At 40.0% G+C, this 25,114-nt stretch overlaps 1 protein-coding gene across 6 annotated transcripts in view; it reads right to left on the bottom strand.

The window, feature by feature from the left end:
• Positions 1-25,114, bottom strand: part of SNX25 (sorting nexin 25) — a 157,999-nt gene that overhangs the window by 113,552 nt on the left and 19,333 nt on the right. For all 6 annotated transcript variants that reach the window (XM_050948375.1, XM_050948374.1, XM_050948372.1 and 3 more), the window contains exon 3: positions 11,490-11,706. In XM_050948375.1, coding sequence (XP_050804332.1) covers positions 11,490-11,706 — 217 coding nt within the window. The remainder of the gene's footprint in view (positions 1-11,489; positions 11,707-25,114) is intronic.

Here is a 25,114-nt window from a genome sequence, read left to right as displayed (position 1 = left end):
AGCTCTATGTTATCTCAAAAGCTTTCTCTCTCATCAACAAAAGCTGGTGCAATAAAAGATATTACATCACCCACTTTGTCTCAACTTCTGAACACACAAGTATCTGTTGTTATGACTACGAGATTGGATTTTCCAAACAGAAAGGCACAAACTGATCTTTGAAAATTCCTAACTAAATCTACCCACAAATATTTCTAATGGGGGACTTCAATCACCCTGACATCTGCTGGGAGAGCAATATAGCAGTGCAGAAACAATCCAGGAAGTTTTTGGAGAGTATTGGGGACAACTTCCTGCTGCAACTACTGGAGAAACCAACCAGGGGCTGTTCTCCTCTTGACCTGCTGCTTACAAACAGGGAAGAATTGGTAGGGGAAGTAGAAGTGGGTGGCAACCTATGCAGCAGTGACCATGAGATGGTTGAGTTCAGGATCCTCACAAAAAGAAGAAAGGAGATAGCAAAATACGGACCCTGGATTTCAGAAAAGCAGACTTTGACTCCCTTAGGGAACTGATGGGCAGGATCCTCTGGGAGGCTCATATGAAGGGGAAAGGAGTCCAGGAAAGCTGGCTGTATTTTAAAGAAGCCTTACTGAGGGCGTAGGAACAAACCAACCCGATGTGCAGAAAGAATAGCAAATATGGCAGGCGACCAGCTTGACTTAAAAGTGAAATCTTCGGTGAGCTTAAACATAAAGAGGAAGCTTACAAGAAGTGGAAATTTGGTCAGATGACTAGGGTGGAATATAAAAATATTGCTTGAGCATGCAGGGGTGTAATCAGGAAGGCCAAAATGCAACTGGAGTTGCAGCTAGCAGGGGATGTGAAGGATAACAAGAAGGGTTTCTACAGATATGTTAGCAACAAGAAAAAGGTCAGGGAAAGTGTGGGATCCTTAATGAATGGAGGAGGCAACCTAGTGACAGATGATGTGGAAAAAGCTGACGTACTCAATGCTTTTATTGCCTCGGTCTTCCCAGACAAGGTCAGCTCCCACACTGCTGTCCTGGGCAACACAGTATAGTGAGAAGGTGAGCAGCCCTCAGTGGTGAAAGAACAGGTTAAGGACTATTTAGAAAAGCTGGACATGCACAAGTCTATGGGTCCAGAACTAATGCATCCGAGGGTGCTGAGGGAATTGGCTGATATGACTGAACAGCTATTGGCCATTATCTTTGAAAACTCATGGCAATTGGGGGAGGTCCTGGACAACTGGAAAAAGGCAAATATAGTGCCCATCTTTAAAAAAGAGAGGGAGAACTCAGGGAACTACAGACTTGTCAGCCTCATCTCAGTCCCTGGAAAAATCATGTAGCGGATCCTCAAGGAAACCATTTTGAAGCACTTGGAGAAGAGGAAGGTAATCAGGAACAGTCAACATGGATTCACCAAGGACAAGTCATTCCTGACCAACCTGATTACCTTCTATGAGGAGATAACAGGCTCTGTGGATGAGAGGAAAGCAGTGGACATGATAGATCTTGACTTTAGCAAAGCTTTTGACGGGGTTTCCCACAGTATTCTCACCAGCAAGTTAAAAAAGTATGGACATTCCATACTTATAGTCCATTCCAAAACAGTAGTTTTGGAATGGACTATAAGTTGGATAGACAGCTGGCTAGATTGTTGAGCTCAATGGACAGTGATCAATAGCTCAATATCTAGTTGGCAGCCAGCATTAAGTGGAAAGCCTCAGGGGTCTGTCTTGGGGCCGGTTTTGTTCAACATCTTTATTAATGATCTAGATGATGGGATAGATTGCACCCTCTGCGAGTTCGCAGATGACATTAAGCTGTGGGGAGAGGTAGATACACTGGAGGGTTGGGACAGGGTCCAGAGTGACCTAGACAAATTGGAGGATTGAACCAAAAGAAATCTGATGTGGTTCAACAAGGACAAGTGCACAGTCCTGCACTTAGGACAAAAGAATCCCATGCACTGCTACAGATTGGGAACCGACTGGCTAAGCAGCAGTTCTACAGAAAAGGACCTGGGGATTACAGTGGATGAGAAGCTGGGTATGAGTCAGCAGTGTGCCCTTGTTGCTACGAAAGCTAATGGCATATTGGGCTGCATTAGTAGAAGCACTGCCAGCAGATCGAGGGAAGTGACTATTCCCCTCTATTCAACACAGGTGAGGACATATCTGGAGTACTGTGTCCAGTTTTGGGCTCCCCACTACAGAAAGGATGTGGACAAATTGGAGAGAGTCCAGCAGAAGGCAATGAAAATGATCAGGGGGCACATGACTTACGAGGAGAGGCTGAGGGAACTGGGCTTATTTAGTCTGCAGAAGAGAAGAATGAGGGGGGATTTGATAGCAGCCTTCAACTACCTGAAAGGGGGTTCCCAAGAGGATGGAGCTCGGCTGTTCTCAGTGGTGGCAGATGACAGAACAAGGAGCAATGGTCTCAAGTTGCAGTGGGGGAAGTCTAGGTTGGATATTAAGAAACACTATTTCACTGGGAGGGTGGTGAAGCACTGGAATGCGTTACCCAGGGAGGTGGTGGAATCTCCATCTGTAGAGGTTTTTAAGGCCTGGCTTGACAAAGCCCTGGCTGGGATGGTTTAGTTGGTGTTGGTCCTGCTTTGAGCAGGGGGTTGGACTAGATGACTTTCTGAGGTCTCTTCCAACCCTAATCTTCTATGACTCTATGATTAATGCATAATGTTTTTTGAAAACTCAGCTGATTATCCATAAATTCTGAAAACAGTAGTTCAGTGAACTGAAATATAAATCTCAAACGGTAGTAAGTAGCTCCCAAAATAGGTACCACACAAGCCTTTTAATCCAACACATTATTTCATAAGCTTCAGATCACACAAACAGTGACAAGTGGCAATTTAACTCATTTGTGTCTTTGCAAACAATTAGGATTTTAGTGACAGTGACATATACTGGTATATCAAGATGCATTTGACTTAAAAGTGATTTCATACAGACAGTCTTTGTAACATTTGAGGATTGCACAGCATGCATTACAGATTACTACTTTTTTCTTCCTTATGAAATGAAACCAACATCAATCATTCATTAATTTCATTTCAGACATTGTTCCATCTTCCAAGTTCTTCAAACATGCATTCAATTCTCTGCGGATAAGTAACAGTGCAATTGCTTAGGAAAGCAAGGGACTTTTCTTTGGCTATCCCAAAATGAGTGAAATATTAGTAAATATAACCTTTAGAGGAAAGATTATTAAGCATGGGTAGGCAAAACAATTTAGAAAAACCAAAATCAAACCTATTCCAATTGGGGTTCATCATTTCTGGACCCAAATGAAATACTTCTTAAAGTTGTACTTGCAATAGTGGCAAGTGATACTCAGCCTAAGGGTGCACTCATCTATTCAGTGCGAATATTGAATCTGTATTCAAATGTCTGTCATCAACCACCACAATGACCTGATGCTACAAACCCACCGGTTCACCCATTCCTTAAGAGGACTGGAATGGGGAAAACATTATGTTAAAAAAAATAACAAAAAGCTTTTAAGAAAAAAGATGACTATGCATAACTGCAGAACCTCTTTTGACGTGTGTAGATGGGGATGTACAGGACACTCAGCAACCTTACCACAGGTGTTCTTGGCTGTTAAAAGGTTAAAACCCACTTTTGCAGGGAGCTATTACAATTTTCTTTCCCAATTATGAACAAATAATTGTAAACCCAAAACTAACAACATTGGCATTTTAGCAATGTAACATCTATCACAATCCTCTAGTACTGGACCATTATCTGACACAAGGGTCTCAACCTTCTCCATACTAGGACCCTGTGACACTTTGAGGAATCTATCTGCACAATTTTATGCTGTTTGATATTATGAAGTTTTTACTATGAAAACTGCTGCACCACTGCATACCTCTCTATATATGTGAATTCCACCTTTGCTGATAATGGCTGACATGTCTCTCTCATACCAGGCACAATGGCAGGTCATTAGAATTCAATGGCCGCCTATTCAGATGGAAGGCACCTTGGGAAAATAGGTTAGCTCAAGCCTACAAGAACCATTTTTTCCTACCTCTCTGCAGGGAGCGGGTGAAGGGGAGAGAGCAGAAAATCCCCAAATGCAGAACAAAGATGCAGACATCAATGTACTGATACTAGCTAGCCTTTAAAAAACTACAAAGGCTCCATGGGTCAGGAAAGACTCGCAGGGTATGTCTACACAGAAAAGAAGAATCTGTGCTGGCCCATGCAGCCAACTCAGGCTCACAGGGCTTTGGCTGAGGGGCTGTTTCATTGCTGTTTGCAGACTTCTGGGCTCTGGAGCTATGGGACCCGCCCACTCCAGAGAGTCCTAGAGCCCAGGCTTCAGCCAGACCCCAGATGTCTACACAGAAATGAAACAGCCCCACAGCCTGAGCCCCACGAGCCCAAGATGGCTAGCACGGCCAGTCGCAGGTTTTTCTTTGCTGTGTAGACATGACCACAGAGCCATACAGGAAGTTTGGGGCAGGAGACGTGAAGGTACAAGCATGCTTTTGTAGCAAGGGGTACCCAGTTTAGCTGTGAGACCAATCCAGGCCAGAGAAACAAGATGATCTAGGGCAGAGGTGGGCAAATTACGGTCTGCGGGCCACATCTGGACTGCTGGACCATCCTATCAGCCCTTGAGATCTCGGCAGGGGAGGCTAGCCCCCAGCCCCTCCCCTGCTGTTCCCCCTCCCCCGCAGCCTCAGCTCACCGTGCGCTCTGGGCGATGGGGCAGTGAGCTGCTAACAGGGCACAGTGGCATGGCTGGCTCCAGCTGTGCTCTGAGCGGCATGGTAAGGGGGTTGGGGGTCTTGGGGCAGCAGTAAGGGGATAGGGAGCAGTTGGATAGGCGTGGGAGTCCCGGGGAGCCTGTCAGGGGGCGGGAGAGGGGGTGGATAGGGATTGGAGCAGTCAGGGGATAGGAAGCAGGGGGGGTTGGATGTGTCAGGGATTCTGAGGGGGTGGATAGGGGACAGGAGCCAAGGGCCAGGCTGTTTGGGGAGGTAGAGCCTTCCCTACCCAGGCCTCCATTACCGTTTGGGAACCCGAAGTGGCTCACAGGCCAGAAAGATTGTCCACCCCAATTTAGGGAGAGCGGGACTGCATGGCAGAGATGACAAGCCATGCACTGCAGGAGAAGGAACTTGGAAGCCCCAGAGGATCTGACCCCTGCCCAAAGAATGCTTTGGAGTGGTGCGGAAACTAAGGCAGAGAAATGCATGGAGGGTGTGTTTTTTTTTTAAATAGATCTGTGAGTCAAGTACAGAGCAATAGTGTTTTCAAATCCTGTGCAAAGACTGAGTTCACGAGCTTGTAGCTATTGGTCACGGGTTACACCTATCACACGCCTCTGTTACACCAGAGCATCCATATGGCTGGAGTTCTGCAAGAAGGTTTCTTTAAGCTACAGGGAAGTCTGAGTGGTCAGCACTAATTCTAGGGGCTTGGCAGTTGGACTACATGGTCTAAGCTCTCAGGAGAGGGTGCTAGATAGAGGATTTTCACCCCATGACTATGCCTAGAGACAAGCCCCTAACCTCTGTTCAGACTTCGGAGGCTTAAAGCTCACGGAATCCAGTGGTTGGCTTCCTCTCAGCAGACTGTTAAGTGCCCAGGAGAGTCATTCGACTAGGTTTGTGACCCACCCCACTTCCAGTTAGCCAGAATTTAATCAGGATCTCCCTCCTATACAGCAATATGGCAAGGGCACAGTGGCCATGACCTCCTGACACTGGTTCCAGTATTGCCAACTCTCACTATTTTATCACAAGTCTTGCAATACTAGCTGTTTATCTTTAAGCCCCAACTCCTGACATGTGATTATGTGAAAATCCATTTTCATTAAAATATATACACACACATTTTATATATGTGTGTTCCTAGCCCGAAAAGCTTGAAAACTTCTGAGAACCCCATATCTACCCTGTAGGGGCCAACTGGGAAACTCACACTGTGAAGATCAGAAAGCCTACTACAGTGTGAGACAAGTTTAAAGATAAGGCAGTGTTTTGTTTATTTGCATGGGAAGTGGGGGCTGTAAGAAAGTTTCCACGGAAATCAGTAATAGCCTTTTCCAGGGAAATCTGGAAAATCATTCCTTTTGGTCTTCCTATTTCTTTAATTACAATCCCACAAGTCCCACAAAATTATATTTCGTTCTTAATCATCTTAACAGTGAAATGGGTGAGCTCAAGTGTGCATGCAACAAATCAAACGATTTCCATAGCACATTCTGTACTTAGCACACATTTACAGCAAAGCAGCCCTGGGAACTACCAGGGGCAACATGCAGCCTGCATTTCTTTACCTGCATCTCCCTGAGATCTCTAAACTTCTTGACAGTGTAGCAGAATTAAAATTGCTTGATCTGTTTGAAACTTCTAAGAAATGAAATAAGTTGATTTAAACTTGTATATGAAAGCACCACAGTAAAGACAAAAAAAATAAACTGTCTTTTAAAGCAGGCAATGAAAAATGTATCCACAGTCAGAAGCAGGCCCCGCTCTAGCCATTTCGCTGCCCCAAGCATGGCGGCACGCCGTGGAGGGCGCTCTGCCGCTCGCCGGTCCCGCGGCTCCGGTGGACCTCCCGCAGGCGTCCATGTGGAGGGTCCGCTGGTCCTGCGGCTCCGGTGGACCTCCCAATGGCGTGCCTGCGGATGCTCCACCGGAGCCGCGGGACCAGTGGACCCTCCGCAGGCACACCTGCGGGAGGTCCACTGTAGCCACCTGCCGCCCTCCCGGCAACGCGCCTCCCGTGGCGTGCCGCCCCAAGCACGCGCTTGGCGCGCTGGGGCCTGGAGCCGGCCCTGGTCAGAAGAAAGTCAATTCCAAAATATTCATAGCACCCATTTAAACAAGACACATCATCTAGTGTCTTGAAACTCTTTAACAGCATGTGTTGTTTCAACAAAGACATACTATTCAAACGTGTTTGAATGTGTTTCACAGTGTAGTTATTAGCTTATGCATTGGTCTTGCAAGACTGAGAACTCCACAATGGACTCTGGGTCTGTTATCAAAGATGGTATGAAATGGATTAAAAACACTATGGTAGTAGAGGACCAAGCACAATGAGACCCTGATCCTGATTGAAGCCTCTAGGTCTACTGTATTACAAATAATAGAAAATTAGGACTTCATGAATTCTTCTTGCAAAGGCTTCATTCACAGAAGCCCAACACTTCAGAGACTGGCACTAGCAAGAGGTACTTTAATAATATACTTATTCAAAGGCTATTTTGTAACTTTTTTTATTATCATCCTTTCCAAATATCTGCTCTCATTGCAACAACCTCTCAAATTCACGTTAATCTATTTGATATTAGTTTTCAGAGGGTTAGTATGATAAGCAGTTCTTGACATTTTTAAACTGTGAGATATAAATGGAATTATAAAAGAAAAAGGAAGTATTGGGAGCTGTACTCCTTAAAGTTGGATGTGTTTGGGCTTTGTTCAATCTAGTTCTCAAGTTCTCTTTGTACCAGCTCCTGCTGACTTCATGGTAACAATGCTTTCTATTTTACACTGAATATTACTCTACAATATACACTGTAATAAGTAGAGCAAGCATAAGGACACACATTACATGTAATATACAGACACACAGAGCCACGACCGTTGAGAACCAAGATATATATTTCTACTGAAAAAAATCTAACCAATAGCTTTGTAATGAGAACTTGATATAATTCCTGTGTTGTTTGTTTCCAGGAAGAGATAGCAATATGCACAAGACAGTTTTCTCTTTAAGTTTGCTAAGAGCTAGACACTGCCCTAAAACCCCATGCTCAGCAGCCTCAAGGGATCAATGTCACTAAGTCATGACTGGCCTTGTGAATCTAATGGCAAAAACCTGCAACACTGTTTTACCAAAAAGCAGCCCATTACACTCTATTCTTATTTGGGGAAAACATGTTTTACTCTTAAATCAAGATTCATCACTTTTAATCTATAATTTTATGTAAGAATAAGTCTGCTGTTTACTCACAGCCTGGAGACATATAAGAAGCCCACAATGCAGACTCCCTCCAATCACACTAACAGTGCCTTTACACCTGTTCAAAAGGCACTGCTCTCATTAGGTCCAAGAGTGGGTGAGGGGTAACTATCTCCACACTTAGAATCTGGCCTTATTCTGCCAAACTCCTACAATCTCAGACTATGTAATTTAATCTAAAGGCATTTTTCCTTTCTGCCTTTAAAATGAAACAAATATTTTATATTCTGAGACACAAAGAATGAATTCCAGGCATTAGAGTGCTTTTTGTTCTCTAACATAGTCAGAACTTAAAGTATGCTGCCATGACAGATGGTGTCTCCAACAGATCCATTAGGAAAATTTCCAGTGATTTATTCACCATCCTTTTCAGCTCACTATCCAGTTAAGATAATAAAAGATCGTGGTTAGCATTCAGCTTTTCTATGCTTTACTCAAGCCAAAACCAGCTATTTGGATGAGACATTAAGGGAGCAATCACACAAAAACAAGCAGAACACAAGAAGAATTGAGGTTCACCAATTCCCATCCCCTGCAGTTACAGCAAATCCATCATGAAGAATACGCTCATCTCATCCTGTAAACAGGCACTTCATGCTCAGTGCTTCAGAGAAAGAGGGGGGGGGAGGGAAATCACTAAGGCCCCAGCCAATATGTCTTGGGCAAAATCTCAAATGTGGAAATCAGTTAACTATATGCATGTGACCAAGAACTGCCACGATCAAACTATCTAACCCCTTTCATACTCTGGGAGAACATTAACAGCCAAATAAATTGTAAAAATTTTAAAGGGGAAATTAAGAGTAACAGAATCTTTTCCAGTTCCTGCTGGACCAATATCACTCTCTGGGTGAGTCATGTGAAAGGGAAGAGCTTGCATTGCTCTTTCTACCCCTTTACCCGCACTATAGCATCTCAGAAGGCTCCATATGAGACTGGAAGAATTAGCCATCCTTGTTTCTTTTATTAGCCAAGGCAGGTGGAAAGGGATGAGTTTAAAAGGTGACCTGGAGTGAAGTGGGTAGCAAAACCCTATGAACTTCACATAGAAGAGATTAATATCTTTAGCCTCATGGAGGTGAGAGCACTTCCTACCCTTACTAGCCTTGTCACACAGAGTAAGGGAGCCCCTACGCACGGATACTTGGATAACATCCTCTCTAAAAATGGAACAAAATGTGTTTAAAATTCTCTAGGTCACTTACTAAACTTGACCAAAGGATGAAACTCTCTTTGCTATCATAATATGTAACAAAATTACATGGAGCCACTACAATGCATGGGAGGCATTTACGTGAGTATCACAACAGGAAATGATTCCATGATTTCACTCACCCAAATTAACAGGCTTGTATCATAGACACAAAGACAGAACATCCCAGTTTCAGTCTAAACTTATCATATTTTTCAAAATTTAGACTCTGAGCCATACTATATCAATTAGAAGATATCGATTCAAAATTCTGTAACACAGTTTTTCCCAAATTTGGTGTTGCATTTTTAAAATCATATTGTCTCTGTAAGCTGGTAAGATTTTTGTGGTGCTCAAGCTTCAGATTGAGAAGTGACATAATTCAGACTCCCCAATTATGGGACCACTGAGGTATAAGTGATTCACAGTAGTCACAACAGTCCCGGACAATTAACTTAATACAAAAAACTCAGAATGCTCCTAAAACCAAAAAGGATCTTCTAAGAACCAGTATCAGGATCTTATATTGTGGCAAGAGTAATCAACCTGTCCAGTTTTAATCTTTTTGTTACCTGCATTTAGGAATTTTTAAAGCTGCATGGAATAATGATCTGTAAATTAAGAAATGTGATTATCATTGAGCACATGGATTTCTGGGATGACCTTTTCATTTGCATGTTAATGTCCCAACCTTCACAGGTGTTCTCAGAGATGCATGATCAACTCAAAGAAGAAAAAGTAAATGGAAAATAAGCAAAGGATTAGTTATTACTGGTTCTCTAAGTGAGTATAGTGAGAGCAAAAATGTCATGATCCAACCCAAAAACAAAGTTCCAGTTGAAATGGACATAATTATAAACAGGAAATAAGACATCCAAACCAAAAAAAAAGTCAGAATTTTATAGAAACAGACAGGAGGAAACGACAGTTTTGAATATTTCCCCAATTTCAAATTGGAGGCCTTTTGTTAATCACAACTTGAGTATTGTGATACCTAAAAAATAGTAACAAAAAAGTCCCCAACTTCTTTTTAACTGAACTAAAAGGAAAGATAGCTGATATCTAACTTTTCTTCTAGACAGAGCTCACATTGTGCTCAAAAGTCAGAGTGACAAACTACAGTAGCACACTCAGAGAACACAGCCAAGAGAAATAGACCATTATTGAGAAACAAGTAACATGCAAATATTCTGGAACTGAAATTAAAGGCCAACTGAGATAATTTTATATATGCCCCACTGCAGGTACATAACGATCACCTGTTTTTTTTTTCCTCCCTGCAACAGTGACCACCAGTAAATCTCTCTTTGGCTTCGCTTGTTATGTACTGGGGAAAATTCAGGCTGACACCTGCCAGAAAACACTAAGACTGTCTGCTCAGGAAGACAGGAAAAGTGGTAATATATAGACTGGTCATGGGCACACAGAAAGAAGTCTTCTCCCTGGAACAATATCAGAAACAGACCTGTGAATGTCACTGTGGGCAAAGAGCACAAATGGATATCACTGTGAGCAAAACAACCTGAAGGTACAAAGTCTCATCACATGAGCCAAAGAATATTTCTATTAAAGTAATTTTAGAAGCAATTTTCTGATGCAGACAGGCACAAATGTGCCTAATTTGCAAGTTCATATTGTACACTCAGATCAAGGAATGTATACGCATATGGCCAGTTAAAAGTACAGCTAGCCATTTTCAAGTATCAGATTGAATGCAATCAAGGTATTAAGAGGAGAATACCGTATAGTCCCCAGCGTGTATAAAGAGAACTCTCTCAAAGAAAAGACTCATAATAAGAGAAAAACCTGGTCCAACAACTTGACTAAGAGAGACTTTTGATAGAGAGGAACCATGGGGCTTTGCTTCCTGATACTAGAGGAGAAAGAGAGAGAGGGAAAAAGAAGATTATGGAATTAACACTTGTACTTTTCTGGAAAGAATGTACATGGCTTTTTGTTGTCATTTCCAAATCCTGCTAGTCTCATGGCACCCTCAGAGATCACTCACGTACCTTCCTGCATGGTGACCAAAGAACAGGAGTATAAATAGAGTGATGAAGTTGACCTAGTTGAAAAAGAAACGTGAGCGTTTCCTTTCCCCCAAGTGCCCAAAAGCATAGCACAGTCACAATCAACAGTAAGGACTATAAATGTTACTTATATGTTGCCTGCCTTTACTGTTTCTCTCTCCCAATTGTAAGCTCTTTATTGCCTCAAGGCAATTCATCCAAAAGGAAAGAAAGTGACAAGCAGAAAACTCTACTAAAATACTGGGAGGACAGGGGATAAACATTCATGTTTGTTTGTTTGTTTTACCTGGCATTGGCTGCTTTAAGGTCACAGAAGTGTGTGAGTAAAGTTTTCACTACATCGCTGCAGACAACTTTCACTACATCAATGTGACTCAGCCTCTGTCGCAGCTGCTTGGCGATTTCCCAGAAATCTTCAGATAGCAGGTGGTATAGCTGTCCTTCATCTTTGCTGAAGTGCCGATACCAGGATAGAATGTAATCTCTGTAGCTGTAGTCAAACACTACAAGGAGAAACAAAACAATAAATAGCAACGTCTAATACAGGGAAAACACATAACGATAGTACAAAAACAATCAGTTCAGGAATAGGTTGCATATCTTCTCCTTTGGGTTTTAAATTCTCTCTCTTCAAAGAAAGAAAGGGTAGCAATGCTATATTAAAGAAATCTGATCCTAAGGGAGATTACCAGAGGTCACCATGCAAAACCCTTAAGTGGATTTGGTCAGACAGTCAGGTTACTGGTCAAACAGAAATCTCAAACAGATACCTGTATCACAAAACATGGATTTTATTATATGAACTACTAAATTATCTGCATCTCCCAAGTCTGCTGAGGACTGACACAATTTGTTCTTTATACATGCATCTAAACAACCTCAATTTCAAAGATACATTTAAAAAACATGTAGAGGCAGCGTTTTTTGCCCCCCAGGTGAAGGACAGTGGTGAACCACATTATGAGATCATATTAGTTAGAGAAAGGAAATCACTATTAGACTATTTTAAGGAGACACCATAAACTTGAAAAATTAAACATTTCCATAAGTCTGAACCAGGGATTGGCAACCTTTGGCACGCGGTAAGCAAGGGTAAGGACCCTGGCGGGCCAGTTTGTTTACCTACCGTATCCACAGGTTCGGCCGATTGCGGCTCCCACTGGCCGCGGTTCACCATCCCAGGCCAATGGGGGCTGCGGGAAGCAGCGTGAGCTGAGGGATATGCTGTCCGCCGCTTCCTGCAGTCCCCATTGGCCTGGGACGACGAACCACGGCCAGTGGGAGCCACAACTGGCCAAACCTGCAGACATGGCAGGTAAACAAACCGGCCCAGCCCACTTACCCTGGTGAGCCGCGGGCCAAAGTTTGCAGATCTCTGATCTGAACTATAGTTATATGCAACAGCTACGATTACTATAAATGAAAGTAATTAGGAAAAACTTTTTGTCAGTATTTTGACAGCACTTTGTGTATAGCTAGTTTCACTATTTTGCTGATGGTCATTTAGGCTTGAAGTGTTATACATGAGTCATCACTGATCGGGAAGAAGCTCAAAGAAGCCTGCATATCAGCAGTGACCACAGATGTAAGCAAGATACAAAATCAGAGTCTGTAACAGTCACAGTGATAACTAAACAACAAGGGGGAAAGGGGAGAGAAGGGTGTGTGAAACTGAATTTTATGGAAATTTTGTTCCATAGGAAATTTCAAAATTTTGACTTTTTGTTCTGATTTGGGATAAAAGGAAATTTTGAAGTGTCAGGATTTCCCATTGCACAGAACATAAGAGTTCTAACCAGCTCTATTTAAGAGGCTTTTCGGAGTATCTGAGTATATTATATATATAAATGAATTCAGCCACACACCTTCTGAGGTAGGTATTATTATTATTTTTCCCATTTTACAGGTGGGATTTGAGGCACAGAGATTAAAGGTCTTTCCCCTGGTCAGACAGGAAGTCTGAGGAACAACCTGAGTCGCACAGTCCTACGTTTTAATCACAAGACAATCCATCCTATTTTATATGGAGTAAAATACTTTCATGGAAAGATATTAAACTTATATCTAGTATTCTTGACTAGTATCTTGCCCATCAAATACAACAAAAAGAAATACAGAAAAAGAAAGTATATTACAGTGAAACCTGCCTTAAACAACCACTCAAGAGCCTGACAACATTGGTTACTCAAAGATGGAGGCCTTCTGATAAAGGTGGTAAAGAACTGTCCTCAGTACATGCGCTTGTATAATTAACTATACTTTTTTCGCTGTCACTTCTTTCACTCCTCAACCTTCCTCGTCTTACTGTTTTGTTATTCCTCTTTGTAGTGTCATTTCTGAAATTAGATTGTAAGCTCTTCAGGACAGGGCTCTTTTCTTTTCTTCTAGTAAGTAAGACACTCAACACTTTTAGAGTGCTGTAAAATAACAGTAGTGCACAATGTTATGATATTTGTGGTCATTGTTTGTAACAGGCAATGTCTCACTTCTTGTTCTGAATCATGTGTGAGAATTCTCTTGTAGATGCATTTCTCTGTCCCAAAATTAACACAATGGGTCAAAGTATTGTATTCTTCAGGAGCGTTCTGCCTTTGAGGCAGAGTCGTAGTAGTGAACAGCTATGGCTAAGTTTCCCTATGTACATAACTATAAAATATGAGAAACACTATCTCCTTCTAATACCCTAAAGTATACTCGCTTTCAAAAAGAAGGGTGCATTAGTCCTTATTTCACTATTAACCTCATGGCAAAACTTTCTAAAATGAACTTGGGATCCTAGTTTTCTCCACAATCATAAGAATCCACAACATTCACTTTCTCCTTGTATTTACAGCAATTTGGCACAACATTCAAATGTACAACAATGCTGATCTCTACAGTATTTCGAGAGCAGAATTTTTATAAACATTACTATCTAAATGACTCACAAGAACATAGAAATAAATAAGTCAACAGTATATTTAACACACTAGATATTTGTCCTCTCTCTCCCCTCAAAATAAGCTGTTTAAAACCATCTTCAAGTCATATTAAAACATTCCGTTTTTCCTTTTCTCTGTTAGATCTGTATCAAACAAATGCTCAAGGAGGATAGTGGAAAATTCTGAATATGTAAAATTGTACCCTCCCAAAGAACTTATTTTTACATTTAAAAGGGTGCATTCTAATCTTGTTTTTATTGTATGTTAGAATTTATTGCATGTTCCTCTATAGCAGAGGTTCTCAACCTTTTACTTTCTGAGCTCCCTATCCTCCCCAACGTGACCCCATGGCCCACCTGTGCCACAATGTTTTTCTGCATACAAAAGCTAGGGCCAGCGTTAGGGGGTAGCATGCAGGGCAACTGACCAGGGCCCCAAGCCACAGGGGGCACTGTGAAGCTAAGTTGCTCAGGCTTCGGCTTCGGCCCTGGGACAGGGCTTGGAACCCCAGCCCCATGCAGTGAGGCTTCAGCTTTTTGCCCTGGGCCACAGCAAGTCTAATGCCGGCCCTGCTTGGCAGACCCCCTGAAACTTGCTTGGGGCTCCTCAGTGGGCCCCAGGCTCCTGGTTGAGAACCACTGTTCTACAGCCTAAAGCAATGCCTTATAATTTTTAGTGTTTCTAAAGCACATTGGATCTTCATCTAGAGCTTGTTTCAAAGCCCACTGAATTCAATGAAAAGACTCACAATGACTTCAACAGGCTTTGGATCCAGTCCATAGTTATCTGCGACATCGAGAGTGATGTTAGTTTTTGATTATCTCTTGTAAAAAAAATTGTGCCTCAAAAATTATCGAAGGTTCTGGGCTTGCTCACATTCTACACTCATCAAACTCTGCCAAGTTATCGTTTCTCTTCAGCACTATAATTATTACTATTATGTACATAATTAAGATTATCCAGGTACTCTTTTTCTAGCCGAGAGCTGTTAGTTCTGGGTCTAAGAAAACCCCAAATAGCTGAAAACCATGTTTATCCCAGTTGAGTCTTGCTTTAATGTTGTCTCTAAACCACTTGCCTTTTAAATATAGTAACAAATGAAAAAGGTTTTCAAAACCTATGTCCATAGAAAACTATTAGTTTAAAAAAGAAAGAAAGAAAGAAAGAAAGAAAGAAAAAGGTCAATGCACTGGTTTTGGTTTGGATGTTACACTTCCCCACATTGTCTTCCGCTCATATTTTGGAGTGTTGTGTTAGTGGCTGAGAATCAGCCAGTGAAAGAGACTAGAGAAAAAACGGTCTATAATTAGTAGTGAAACTAGTCTTTTCATTGATAAGATGAATGAAGTGCAAACAAAACAATCAGTATCAATGGTAAAGGCTGAAAACTCATTTCAACGTTAATGATCCAAGGTATTATTAACTAACAAAGTCTTACAGAGATAGGTATAGTTACAAAAATGGTCAGCATTTTAGGGCTGAAGAGCATTTTTCCTGTTAACAAGGACAGTAACTTTCCTTGTTATTATTATATAGTTTAGTTCTTGTTCTCATTTTGAACACCTAGCACACAGTATTTTATTTTAATATCTAACAAGCTTGTTTTGTAATTTTCCCTCACCTTGTTTCTCTTACTTGTAACAATAATCTGTAATTAAGGATGGAAGAAAGCATTCTGAAGTGTTTGTCTTCATGCTATTGTATTAGAGAGACAAGGTAGGAGAAGTAAAATTTTTTACTGGACCAACTTGCAGTAGTCCTATCTGAAGGAGAACTCTATGTAAGCTCAAAAGCTTGCCTCGCTCATCAACAGAAGTTGGTCCAATAAAAGATGATATCTCACCCATCTTGTCTCTCTAATATGCTGGGACCAATATGGCTACAGAGCTGCACACATGCTACTACTTGTCGGGAGATCAGGAGACAACTTGGCCCTGAGTTCTGAATATAAATAAAACAAGATTTAGTTTGTGAAAGCATATGACTATACTGAAGCTCGGAGGTGTGATTCCCAGTGCAGGTAGACAGATTTGTGATAGCTCCGCTTGAGGTAGCACACTAAAAAGAGCAATGTGGATGTTGCAACACCAGCTCTTTTCAGTGCACTAGCTCAAGCTGAGCTAGCATAAGTCTGTCTACCCTCATTGGGAATCACACCTTTCAGGGGCACTGTAGACATTAGATACCTAATTCTTTTCTTATGCTTGACTTTGGGGTGAGATGACACTGGCCAAGCCAAATGTAACTATTCGTTATTAGCATGTTAGTATTGCAAAAGATACATCTCAGTACTGTAAGACTTTTTTTTAAAAAGATATTAAAATTAGACTGATGCCTGAACTGGTACTGAAAATAATAATACAATGAACTACAACCAAGTAGTAGCATCATTGGTGTATTAGTTGGGAGGACAGAAAAAATTGTGAGTTGAAATTAAAGCTAGTTGCCAAAGTAAGGGAAACATAAGTGGACACTATACAAAAAGCCATCATAGAAGAAATAATGAAGTTAGGGTGACCAATTAGCAAATGTGAAAAATCGGGATACTTTTTTGGGGAGAGGGGTGTAATAGCTGTGTATATAAGAAAAAGCCTCTAATATTGGGACATCTGGTAACCCTAAATGAAGAAGCTAGAATAAAATGGGGGGTGGATTAAAAAAATATAATGCTGCACAGGATATGTGGTCATGAGAGACAGAGGAGATGCTCAGGAAATAGTGGCAATAGTGTAATCAAAACAAAGAAAATGGGAAAAGCACATGTAAAGTGATTTAAAACCATGGTCAGAAAGTTAAAAGAAATAAAAAAGTCAATTAATTCTTGATGGATGTAGGCTATTTAGTGTACTACCAGAAATAATATACCTTGGATGAACTTTATATAATATAAATCATGTAGAATCAAATACTCAAAATTAGAGGAAGAGGCTGGATTCTGTTTTCACATCAGTGTAAACCAGGAGTGGTTTCACTGAAGTTACACTGATACACTCCTTCACTACAGGTTGATCTTAAAGTTTTAGAATTGTATCAGAGGTCATGATTCTAGCTCAGTGAAACATGGAGTTGAAGAAGTGAGATTTTCACCCACGAAAGCTTATGCCCATATAAATCTGTTAGTCTTTAAGGTTTCACCGGACTCCTGGCTGTTTTTATGGATACTGACTAACATGGCTATCTCCTGATACATGGAAGTTAAGTGTATCTATCACCCTAATATAAGTCTATGTATATTACATCATGCACCTGCACACAACATCATGTTATTACTTTCAGATTGTAAATTCCTTGGGACAAGGATAGTCTGTCTTAGGGTACTGTACAGCATCAGGCACATTATCAATATTACACAGAAGCAAATAGAAATTTAAAGAGAGGTCTTTCTATCCGGAGTCCATTATATACAAAATATTGTTTTTGTGCAACAAGACATAATAGCCTTAAGCATTTGTCTTAAATTCCTTTTTTAAAATACATTTTAAATCTTTTTCAAATATTTTTTGAATGAACAATATATACATTTGGTATTTAACAAAAGTGTTTCTAGAACTGTACCTACTGCTGTATTTCAGTGTCATTACTCTGATTATAATCAAGGATCTTATTTAAGTATTGTGGACTAAGAATAATCCATCAGGAAAAAAACCACCAGTTTCTATTGCTTAGTGAAAAGCAAGGGGTTTTTATGTCCTTTTAAAAAGGCAGGAATATTTATTTTAATAACTACATGTGGTAGCAGGAGAAGAGATGACTTCATATTTGGAATCTGGAGTTAATACATTCTCTGAAACATTCAGTGAAAACTGGTTCCGAAAGTTGTTTTTTGAGGGAGAAATTACGCAGGAGTTTAAATATAGCAATCTTAATTGTATTACTGTCAGCAGTCTTGTTTAAAATAATTTGTCAATGAACAAACCTTATACATGTAAAAAATACATGCAGAGTTAGTGGGATTAATTCTGAAATCCAAATTTCGTAATTATGTCATAGGGCAAGGATTGTGTCTCTTCCATGTTCAGATGACAGATCAGTTCCTTCCCACCACAAAGAAGAGCACATTTTTTGTTTGAGTCATCCTGCTCACATGTATTCTGGGTTTTCTAGATAAACTCAGGCACTTTCCAGAGATAGGATATGCTTACATTTAAATATATCCATGTTGGAATGAACGTTGCAGGGAGAAGTGCAAGTGATAAGATAAGAGGGTTGGCTTAGTCAGTAATTTACCTAAGTCTGAGGAAAGTATGACAAAAATATGATAAATTTGCATTCCAAAATTCAGAACACTTTTTCAATTAACAGCTATTTCATAAACAGTGTTGTTACAGTATTAGGTCCAGAATCAGGAAAGCAAAACATTTAAGCACATGGTTACCTTTAATTCAGCTGCGCTGAACAGGGATGGTCTTAAGAAGGCACTTAGGTGCTTTATTGAATCAAGGTCTTAGATTTCAGGGAACAAACCAAATTATTTCGGCATGCTTGTACAGTACATGCTGTGGTCCTTGTTCCACTGTGCGACATTAGGAAACCCTAGGATCTGACAGACCATTAAACAGTCTCATGGTAGCAATGCTGCCTGAAAATAAATAAATTGAGTAACATCCTTTGAATACACCTTAGCAGAAATAGGAATATGCTATGGTATGTAAAATATACCCATTTTAGATTTTTAGGCACCTATTCTGCAAACATTTATACACACGTTTAATTTTAAGCTCAAGTAGTGCTAAGTGAATTTGATAAGACTATTAACACATATAAATTTAAGTATGTGCATAAGCGTTTTCAGATCAGGCCTTACTTTGTAAAATACTGTATATGAAAGAGAACTAATGAAGCAGCACAAAATAGGTAGGCAAGATTTCATGTCAGTGAAGCTATTTCCCTTGACAAATTGGATGCAGTCACCATGGCATTTCAGATTACCAAAAAATTGTTTGAACTTGTATGCTAGCATGGTTCAATGTGCTAAGTACATTCTTTTCTACATATTATAGAAATATATATTTAAAAGAAAAAAGATTCCCTTCTCTCGTTCCAGACTAGTATACCACTTCGAATGACACATCAAAAGCATTTTGTTTCTGACACTGACAATATACAAAGTTGCAAAAATACATTTTTTCCACCACCCTTACAGTGCTTACTTATACTATGTGCAAAAAGATGTAGTATCCTCCTTTAGTTTGCACAGGTTAATTAACTAGTTTAAAAATATTTTCATTCAATTAATGTAATTTCAAGGTCCCAGCTTGTATATGATCACTATTTATTTTACATTTTATATACTAAAATATTACTAAGTGTGTTTTGTGATCCACAGTCCAATTCATATAGATTATAGCCGCTGGGAGGAAGTCTGAAACCATAAAACTCCAGGTTTCATTTTGATGGGATGAATTGCACTAAAAGGAAGACCAATATTTACAGGAGTCAGTGTAAGACTAGTATGATCTGAGGGAGTGAATAGAGAACTTTTAAGTTTTGCTTATAAGCCTAGCACAAATCAATTAAAGCCTCATTTTTTAAAAATGACTAGCGATTTGGGGTGCTTCAATTTTTGGGTGCCCAATGAGAGATACATTTAAAAACAAAGAGGAATTCAGACTAATTAGTCATTCGGAAACTTGCCAGATAAGTCTTTCAAGTGCATAGAGGTTTACGTGGGTAAAATTTTATGGCTTAAGTCTACATATGTTCATTATACCATAAGATATTTCTTAGAAATACAATGGGAAATCCTCAGACAAATCTTGGTCAACTTTAAATTTAAAAAGTTGATACTGTAGGTAACAGTCAAAAATAGATAAAGACATTCCCAAAACAGCCTTAACTCTGACCTTTTAAACTTATTTCATAGAACGGTAGCTAAATAATTTGTCTAATAGCAATGATATTTTAATTAAGATAAACTACACTAATAGGTTGTCAGTATTATTTTAAAAATGAAACTAAGTTGGGAATCATTGAAAGGAATGGGATAATTATTATGGAGGCAATGATAGGGCCTCCATAGTTAAGGCTGCAACAAGATTTTGCTTTGACATATAGCATAGTGAAACAAAATTAATTTGAAATAGAAGGGTTACCTTGACCACTAACAAAGAAAGGATGACTTATTAAAGTGTACCTTATTGTGTACTGCTTTGTAACAGACAAAAAGAGCCTTTTGTTTGTGATTTCATCTTAAGGAAAAAAATTATAATTTAGTACATTACAAGGTGCTATTAACATCGAGCGTGGGAAGGAAGGGTAAGAAGGGAAGCAAAAATGAACTATTTAGGAGCAAGTGGAAAATTTGACCTGAGTGATAGAATTATCAGCTCTACTGTCACTGTATTAGTTTGTTCCTTACAATTTTATTGATTCTGTATACCAGTCTCAAGAAAACTGTAGATACTGGTGAGATTTATTTATTGCTGTTTGCTTTTCAATTATAATACTTCATGATGTGTTTAAAGAAGAAATCAGTCTCTGGCCCAATTTTACAGAGAATCATGCTAAGATGATATGAAATTAAACTCTCCATCTCAAAACTAGAGAGTCCATCTAGCTCACACCAGCGCCACACCCACAAGCCCAAGTGCACCTGCTTTCTGTTCAACATTATCATATAGTCATACAAAGGACTGGACTAAGGATTTCTGAGGTTATAAACAGGTTTCTTAGGGATATACCCAGCCATAACTCACTAATTTTACAAAGAAAGGATAGATGACAGGCAAAGCAAAGTTAACTCCCCCTTCAATCTCCAGCACCAGAAGCAGAGACCAGCTGCTTGTTAGTTTTAAGTTTAATGATCAGTTTAAAATTGCAAGCCTGCCTTTTACTAATTAAAGTGCCGTATCCTCACCTTTTAGGCCATACATAAATATAAGGGTAACAGGGTCGGTCACTTTCTGATGCCCCCTCATGGCCAGAAATTACTTTGCAGTACCCCGTCTCAATTTTTCCCCACTTCAGTGCCCCCCTTCAGAACTGCACACCACCAATCCAAAGGGAACTTAAAACATTCTCCTCCTGGGGTCCCATTTATTTAGTCCTTACAAAGTCTTCAGTGTCCGTCTTCCTGAGGTCCCCAGATTCCAATTCCATCACCACTCACAGGGTTTACTTAGCTGGAGTTCAGTCTTCAGGTTCTGACTTCCAAACTCCCCCGGTGTTTCCTCCTACCTGCAGCAACTTCTCTGGTTCCAGGGTCTTCCCAGCAGGAGCCTTTCCTTGATCTCTCTCTAGCCACAACTTCCTAGATTCCCCCTCCCTCTGCAGCTTTGTGGTGCTCTTATAATGGAAATCACCTGATTGCTCTCTTTACCAATCAGGATAGGCTGGCCCCAGGACAGGCCTCCTTCCCTTAGGATAAGCCACCCTGTTACAGTAACTCTGTCTACCCCTCTGGTCTCATTGCCTCTCACTCCCCTTCCCCCACACTTCTTAATCCCCACTCTTTACTGCTTTCTTCTCCTTCTCCCATTGTTGTCTTTGCACCTACAGCCTGCAACCAACTCCCACTTTTACTCTGCTAAGCACTCTCCCTCTGCCCTCCCCTCCTTGAAACTTATTTCTCCAAGGCATTTATCCTATCTTGCTCTCCTCATAATCATCTCTACATCCCTCCCTGATTTGCATTACTGCCCTGATTCATCTATCTGAGCTTGTGAGTTTTTTGGGATAAAGAGCACATCTTACTCTGGGTTTGCAAAAACACAATACATTTATGATGTTATACAAATAAATTATTACTAAAAAGAAATAATTAAACTAATCTTCCTCACTACTCCACAGTCCAAGAGCCTATCACTCTAATTGTCTTACACAATTTTCCCCTTTCAATTTTCAACTATTTTTTTTATGATTCAATATATAGCAATAACATTTGTATAGAAAACCTAAATCCTAATATATAGGTAGCCGTTAATCAGTACTACTTTTGAGCTACAGTGCACAATCCTCCAGGCATTACAATGTGAAGTTAAAAAGCATCCATTTGATCAAATCCCAAAGGTTCCACATCAGAATTACGTTGTCAAAGAGAGAGACACAGATAGGAGAAGGAATAGAACAAACACTGACACTTTAATTTCTGAGGGAAGATGGAGAGAAAGCATGGGCATAATAGCTCTTGGTAGCTCATAATCATTTCCTGAAGAAAGAACCTATCACAGCTGCTTACAATATGCTTAAAATTTGAAGTTTGTGTATAGATACAGATAGCAAACAAATGTCAGCACTAGCAGAGATTATTAGAGGTTTATTACAGTTAGTTTACCACCACTGAAGAAGAGCTCAGTGTAAGCTCAAAAGTTTTTCTCTCTCACCAACAGAAGTTGGTCCAATACAAGCTATTATTTCTCCCACCTTCTCTTTCTAACACTCAAATCTGTAATTCAGCTAAGCATCCTAGTTGCTCAGGATGTTGCAGAATTGGGCCCAGTGCTGCTTCCAACTGTTTTCCAAGTAAATGTAATGAACCCAGCTCAGACCCTCTGTGCATACAACCATATCACTAGATCTTTGTGCCTTTCTTGAGATGTTATGAACACCTAAAGCTCCTGTTTCAATCAGTGGAAGTTGTCAATGCCTGGTGCCTCCCAGGACCTGGTCCTTTGTGTTCCAATTGCTCATGAACTGTATGTGCTGTCTGCATATGCTATTGAAGGGTATGCTTATGTTCATTTTGGATAAAATGTGGTTTGCAGGGTGCTTATGCATAGGGAAGCATGCTGTGACTCACCAGTCTAGGAACATTCTAGAGAAGGCCAGGGGGAGGAGGTTGAACTCAGCATGTGGACTGGAGAACTATGAGCATGTGATAAACAAACCCATATATGGAAATGTTAACTCTGATTGGTTAGAGGTTCACATTATGTAACTTGTTATATAACTTATTATGTAAGTGCCATGTGCTATAAAATAGCAAGGGGAGGGGCTCCTTGCTGGAGGGACTCTGCCTGATTTTTCGTGCCAGGGGCTCTCCTTGTGCACATATTGAATAAAGGCTTGTTGAATTGAATCGCATCGCATCGAATCAAGTTCCTTGATTTCTACCCAGCATCAGACTCACTGGGAACCATCAAATTCCAACACTATTAACAGGCAGCATACAAATGAGTATTAATAGGCCTTAATTTTTCATTCATAGATTACAAGGTCAAAAGGGACCACTGTGACCTTCTAGTCTGACCTCCTGCGTAATTAATTCTTGTTTGAATTAGAGCATCTCTCTCAGAAAAACATATATTCTTGATTCAAAAATTTACAGTAATGGAGAATCCACCACAGTCCTTGGTAAATTGTTCCAATGGTTGGTTAACCCTTATTTCCAACCTAAATTTATCTAGCTTAAACTTCCAGACATTGGATCTTGTCATATCTTTTCTAGCTTAATGGAAAACAGAAATTTGATAATAGAGGGCTCTTCAAAGTACCTATAGACTGTGATTGAGTCACCCCTTAACCTTCTCTTTGATAAACTAAATAAATTGAGCTCTTTCAGTCTGTCTTATAATGCAGGTTTTCCATTCCTTTAGGCTTTTCTCTGAACCTTTTCAAATTTACCTACATCCTTCTTTAAATTATTGACACCAAAAAAGGACAAAGTATTCCAGCAGCTGTCACACCACTGCCAAATACTGAGGTAAAATAACCTCTTTACTCCAACTCAATATTCCCTGTTTATGCATCCAAGGATCATATTAGCTCTTTTAACCACAAGTTAGCACCAGGAGTTTATGTTCAGCTGATTGTCCACCATGACCCTCCAAATCTTTTTCAAAGTCACTGCTTCTCAGTATAGAATCCTGAGTCGTGTTACTATGGCCTGCATGCTTTGTTCCCTGATGCGTAATCTTACATTTGCTTGTATTGAAATGCATATTGTTTGCTTGAGCTCAGCTTACCGAGTAATCCAATTCGCTCTGTATCAGTGACCAGGTCTCATGGCTATTTATCACTCCACCAATGTGTGTGTCATCTGCAAACTTTATCAGCAATTATTATATGTTTTTTCCAGTTCATTGTTAAAAATGTCAAACAGCGTAAGGCTAAGAACCAATCTCTTATAATCCTACTAGAAACACACCCTGCTTGATGACAATTCCGTTTACAACTACATTTTGAAACCTATCGATTACAACTCTAATTTTCAATAAGTTTGATGATGATGCAGAATAAAATCCAGCTAACTCCCATCAACCAAAGGCAGCACACGAGCTAATTTTCAGTGGCACTCAAACTGCCCAGGTCCTGGCCACTAGTCCGGGGGGCTCTGCATTTTAATTTAATTTTAAATGAAGCTTCTTAAACATTTTTAAAACCTTATTTACTTTACATACAACAATAGTTGAATTATATATTATAGACTTATAGAAAGAGACCTTCTAAAAACATTAAAATGTATTACTGGCACGCAAAACCTTAAATTAGAGTGAATAAATGAAGACTTAGCACACCACTTCTGAAAGGTTGCCGACCCCTGATCTAGCTCCTGGGCTCCTCCATAGCTGAACAGCACCAATAATAGTAGAAACTTGTTTTGGTCAGTAGAGCAGATGTATCTCAATTGCACACAAGGAAGAAAGTATAAAGACCATGAAAGCGACATGTATTATTGACTATAACAACCTCAAACATCATCATATCAGATCATTTCTATCTACCAATCCCGTTGAAATTAACTACATTTGAGTTTTCCTTTGTCTTTTACAATGGTTAAAATGAAGAGATGCCAGTTATAGTGCAACATTTACATTATGCGACTTACTACTGTCTACAGAATTATTACATCTTATGAAGATTCCCTTCCTTCCACCATTATTTTAATCCAGGACAAAATATGTTGAATTGGAAGAATTCTGCATCATATTCTGATATCTTTACACACTGCTGAATAGCATCTCACTTTGCAAGAAGTCCCCTCAATGTAAATGGGATTACTTTTGCAAGTAACTGTTCTCCAATCTGAGTAGAGGTTCACAGTCTATCGACT

The sequence above is a fragment of the Gopherus flavomarginatus genome, chromosome 3 (genome assembly GCF_025201925.1).
Source record: "Gopherus flavomarginatus isolate rGopFla2 chromosome 3, rGopFla2.mat.asm, whole genome shotgun sequence".
NCBI lineage: Eukaryota > Metazoa > Chordata > Testudines > Testudinidae > Gopherus > Gopherus flavomarginatus.
The sequence above is the reverse complement of the archived record's forward strand: the minus strand, read 5'-3'. Positions and strand labels throughout refer to the sequence as shown.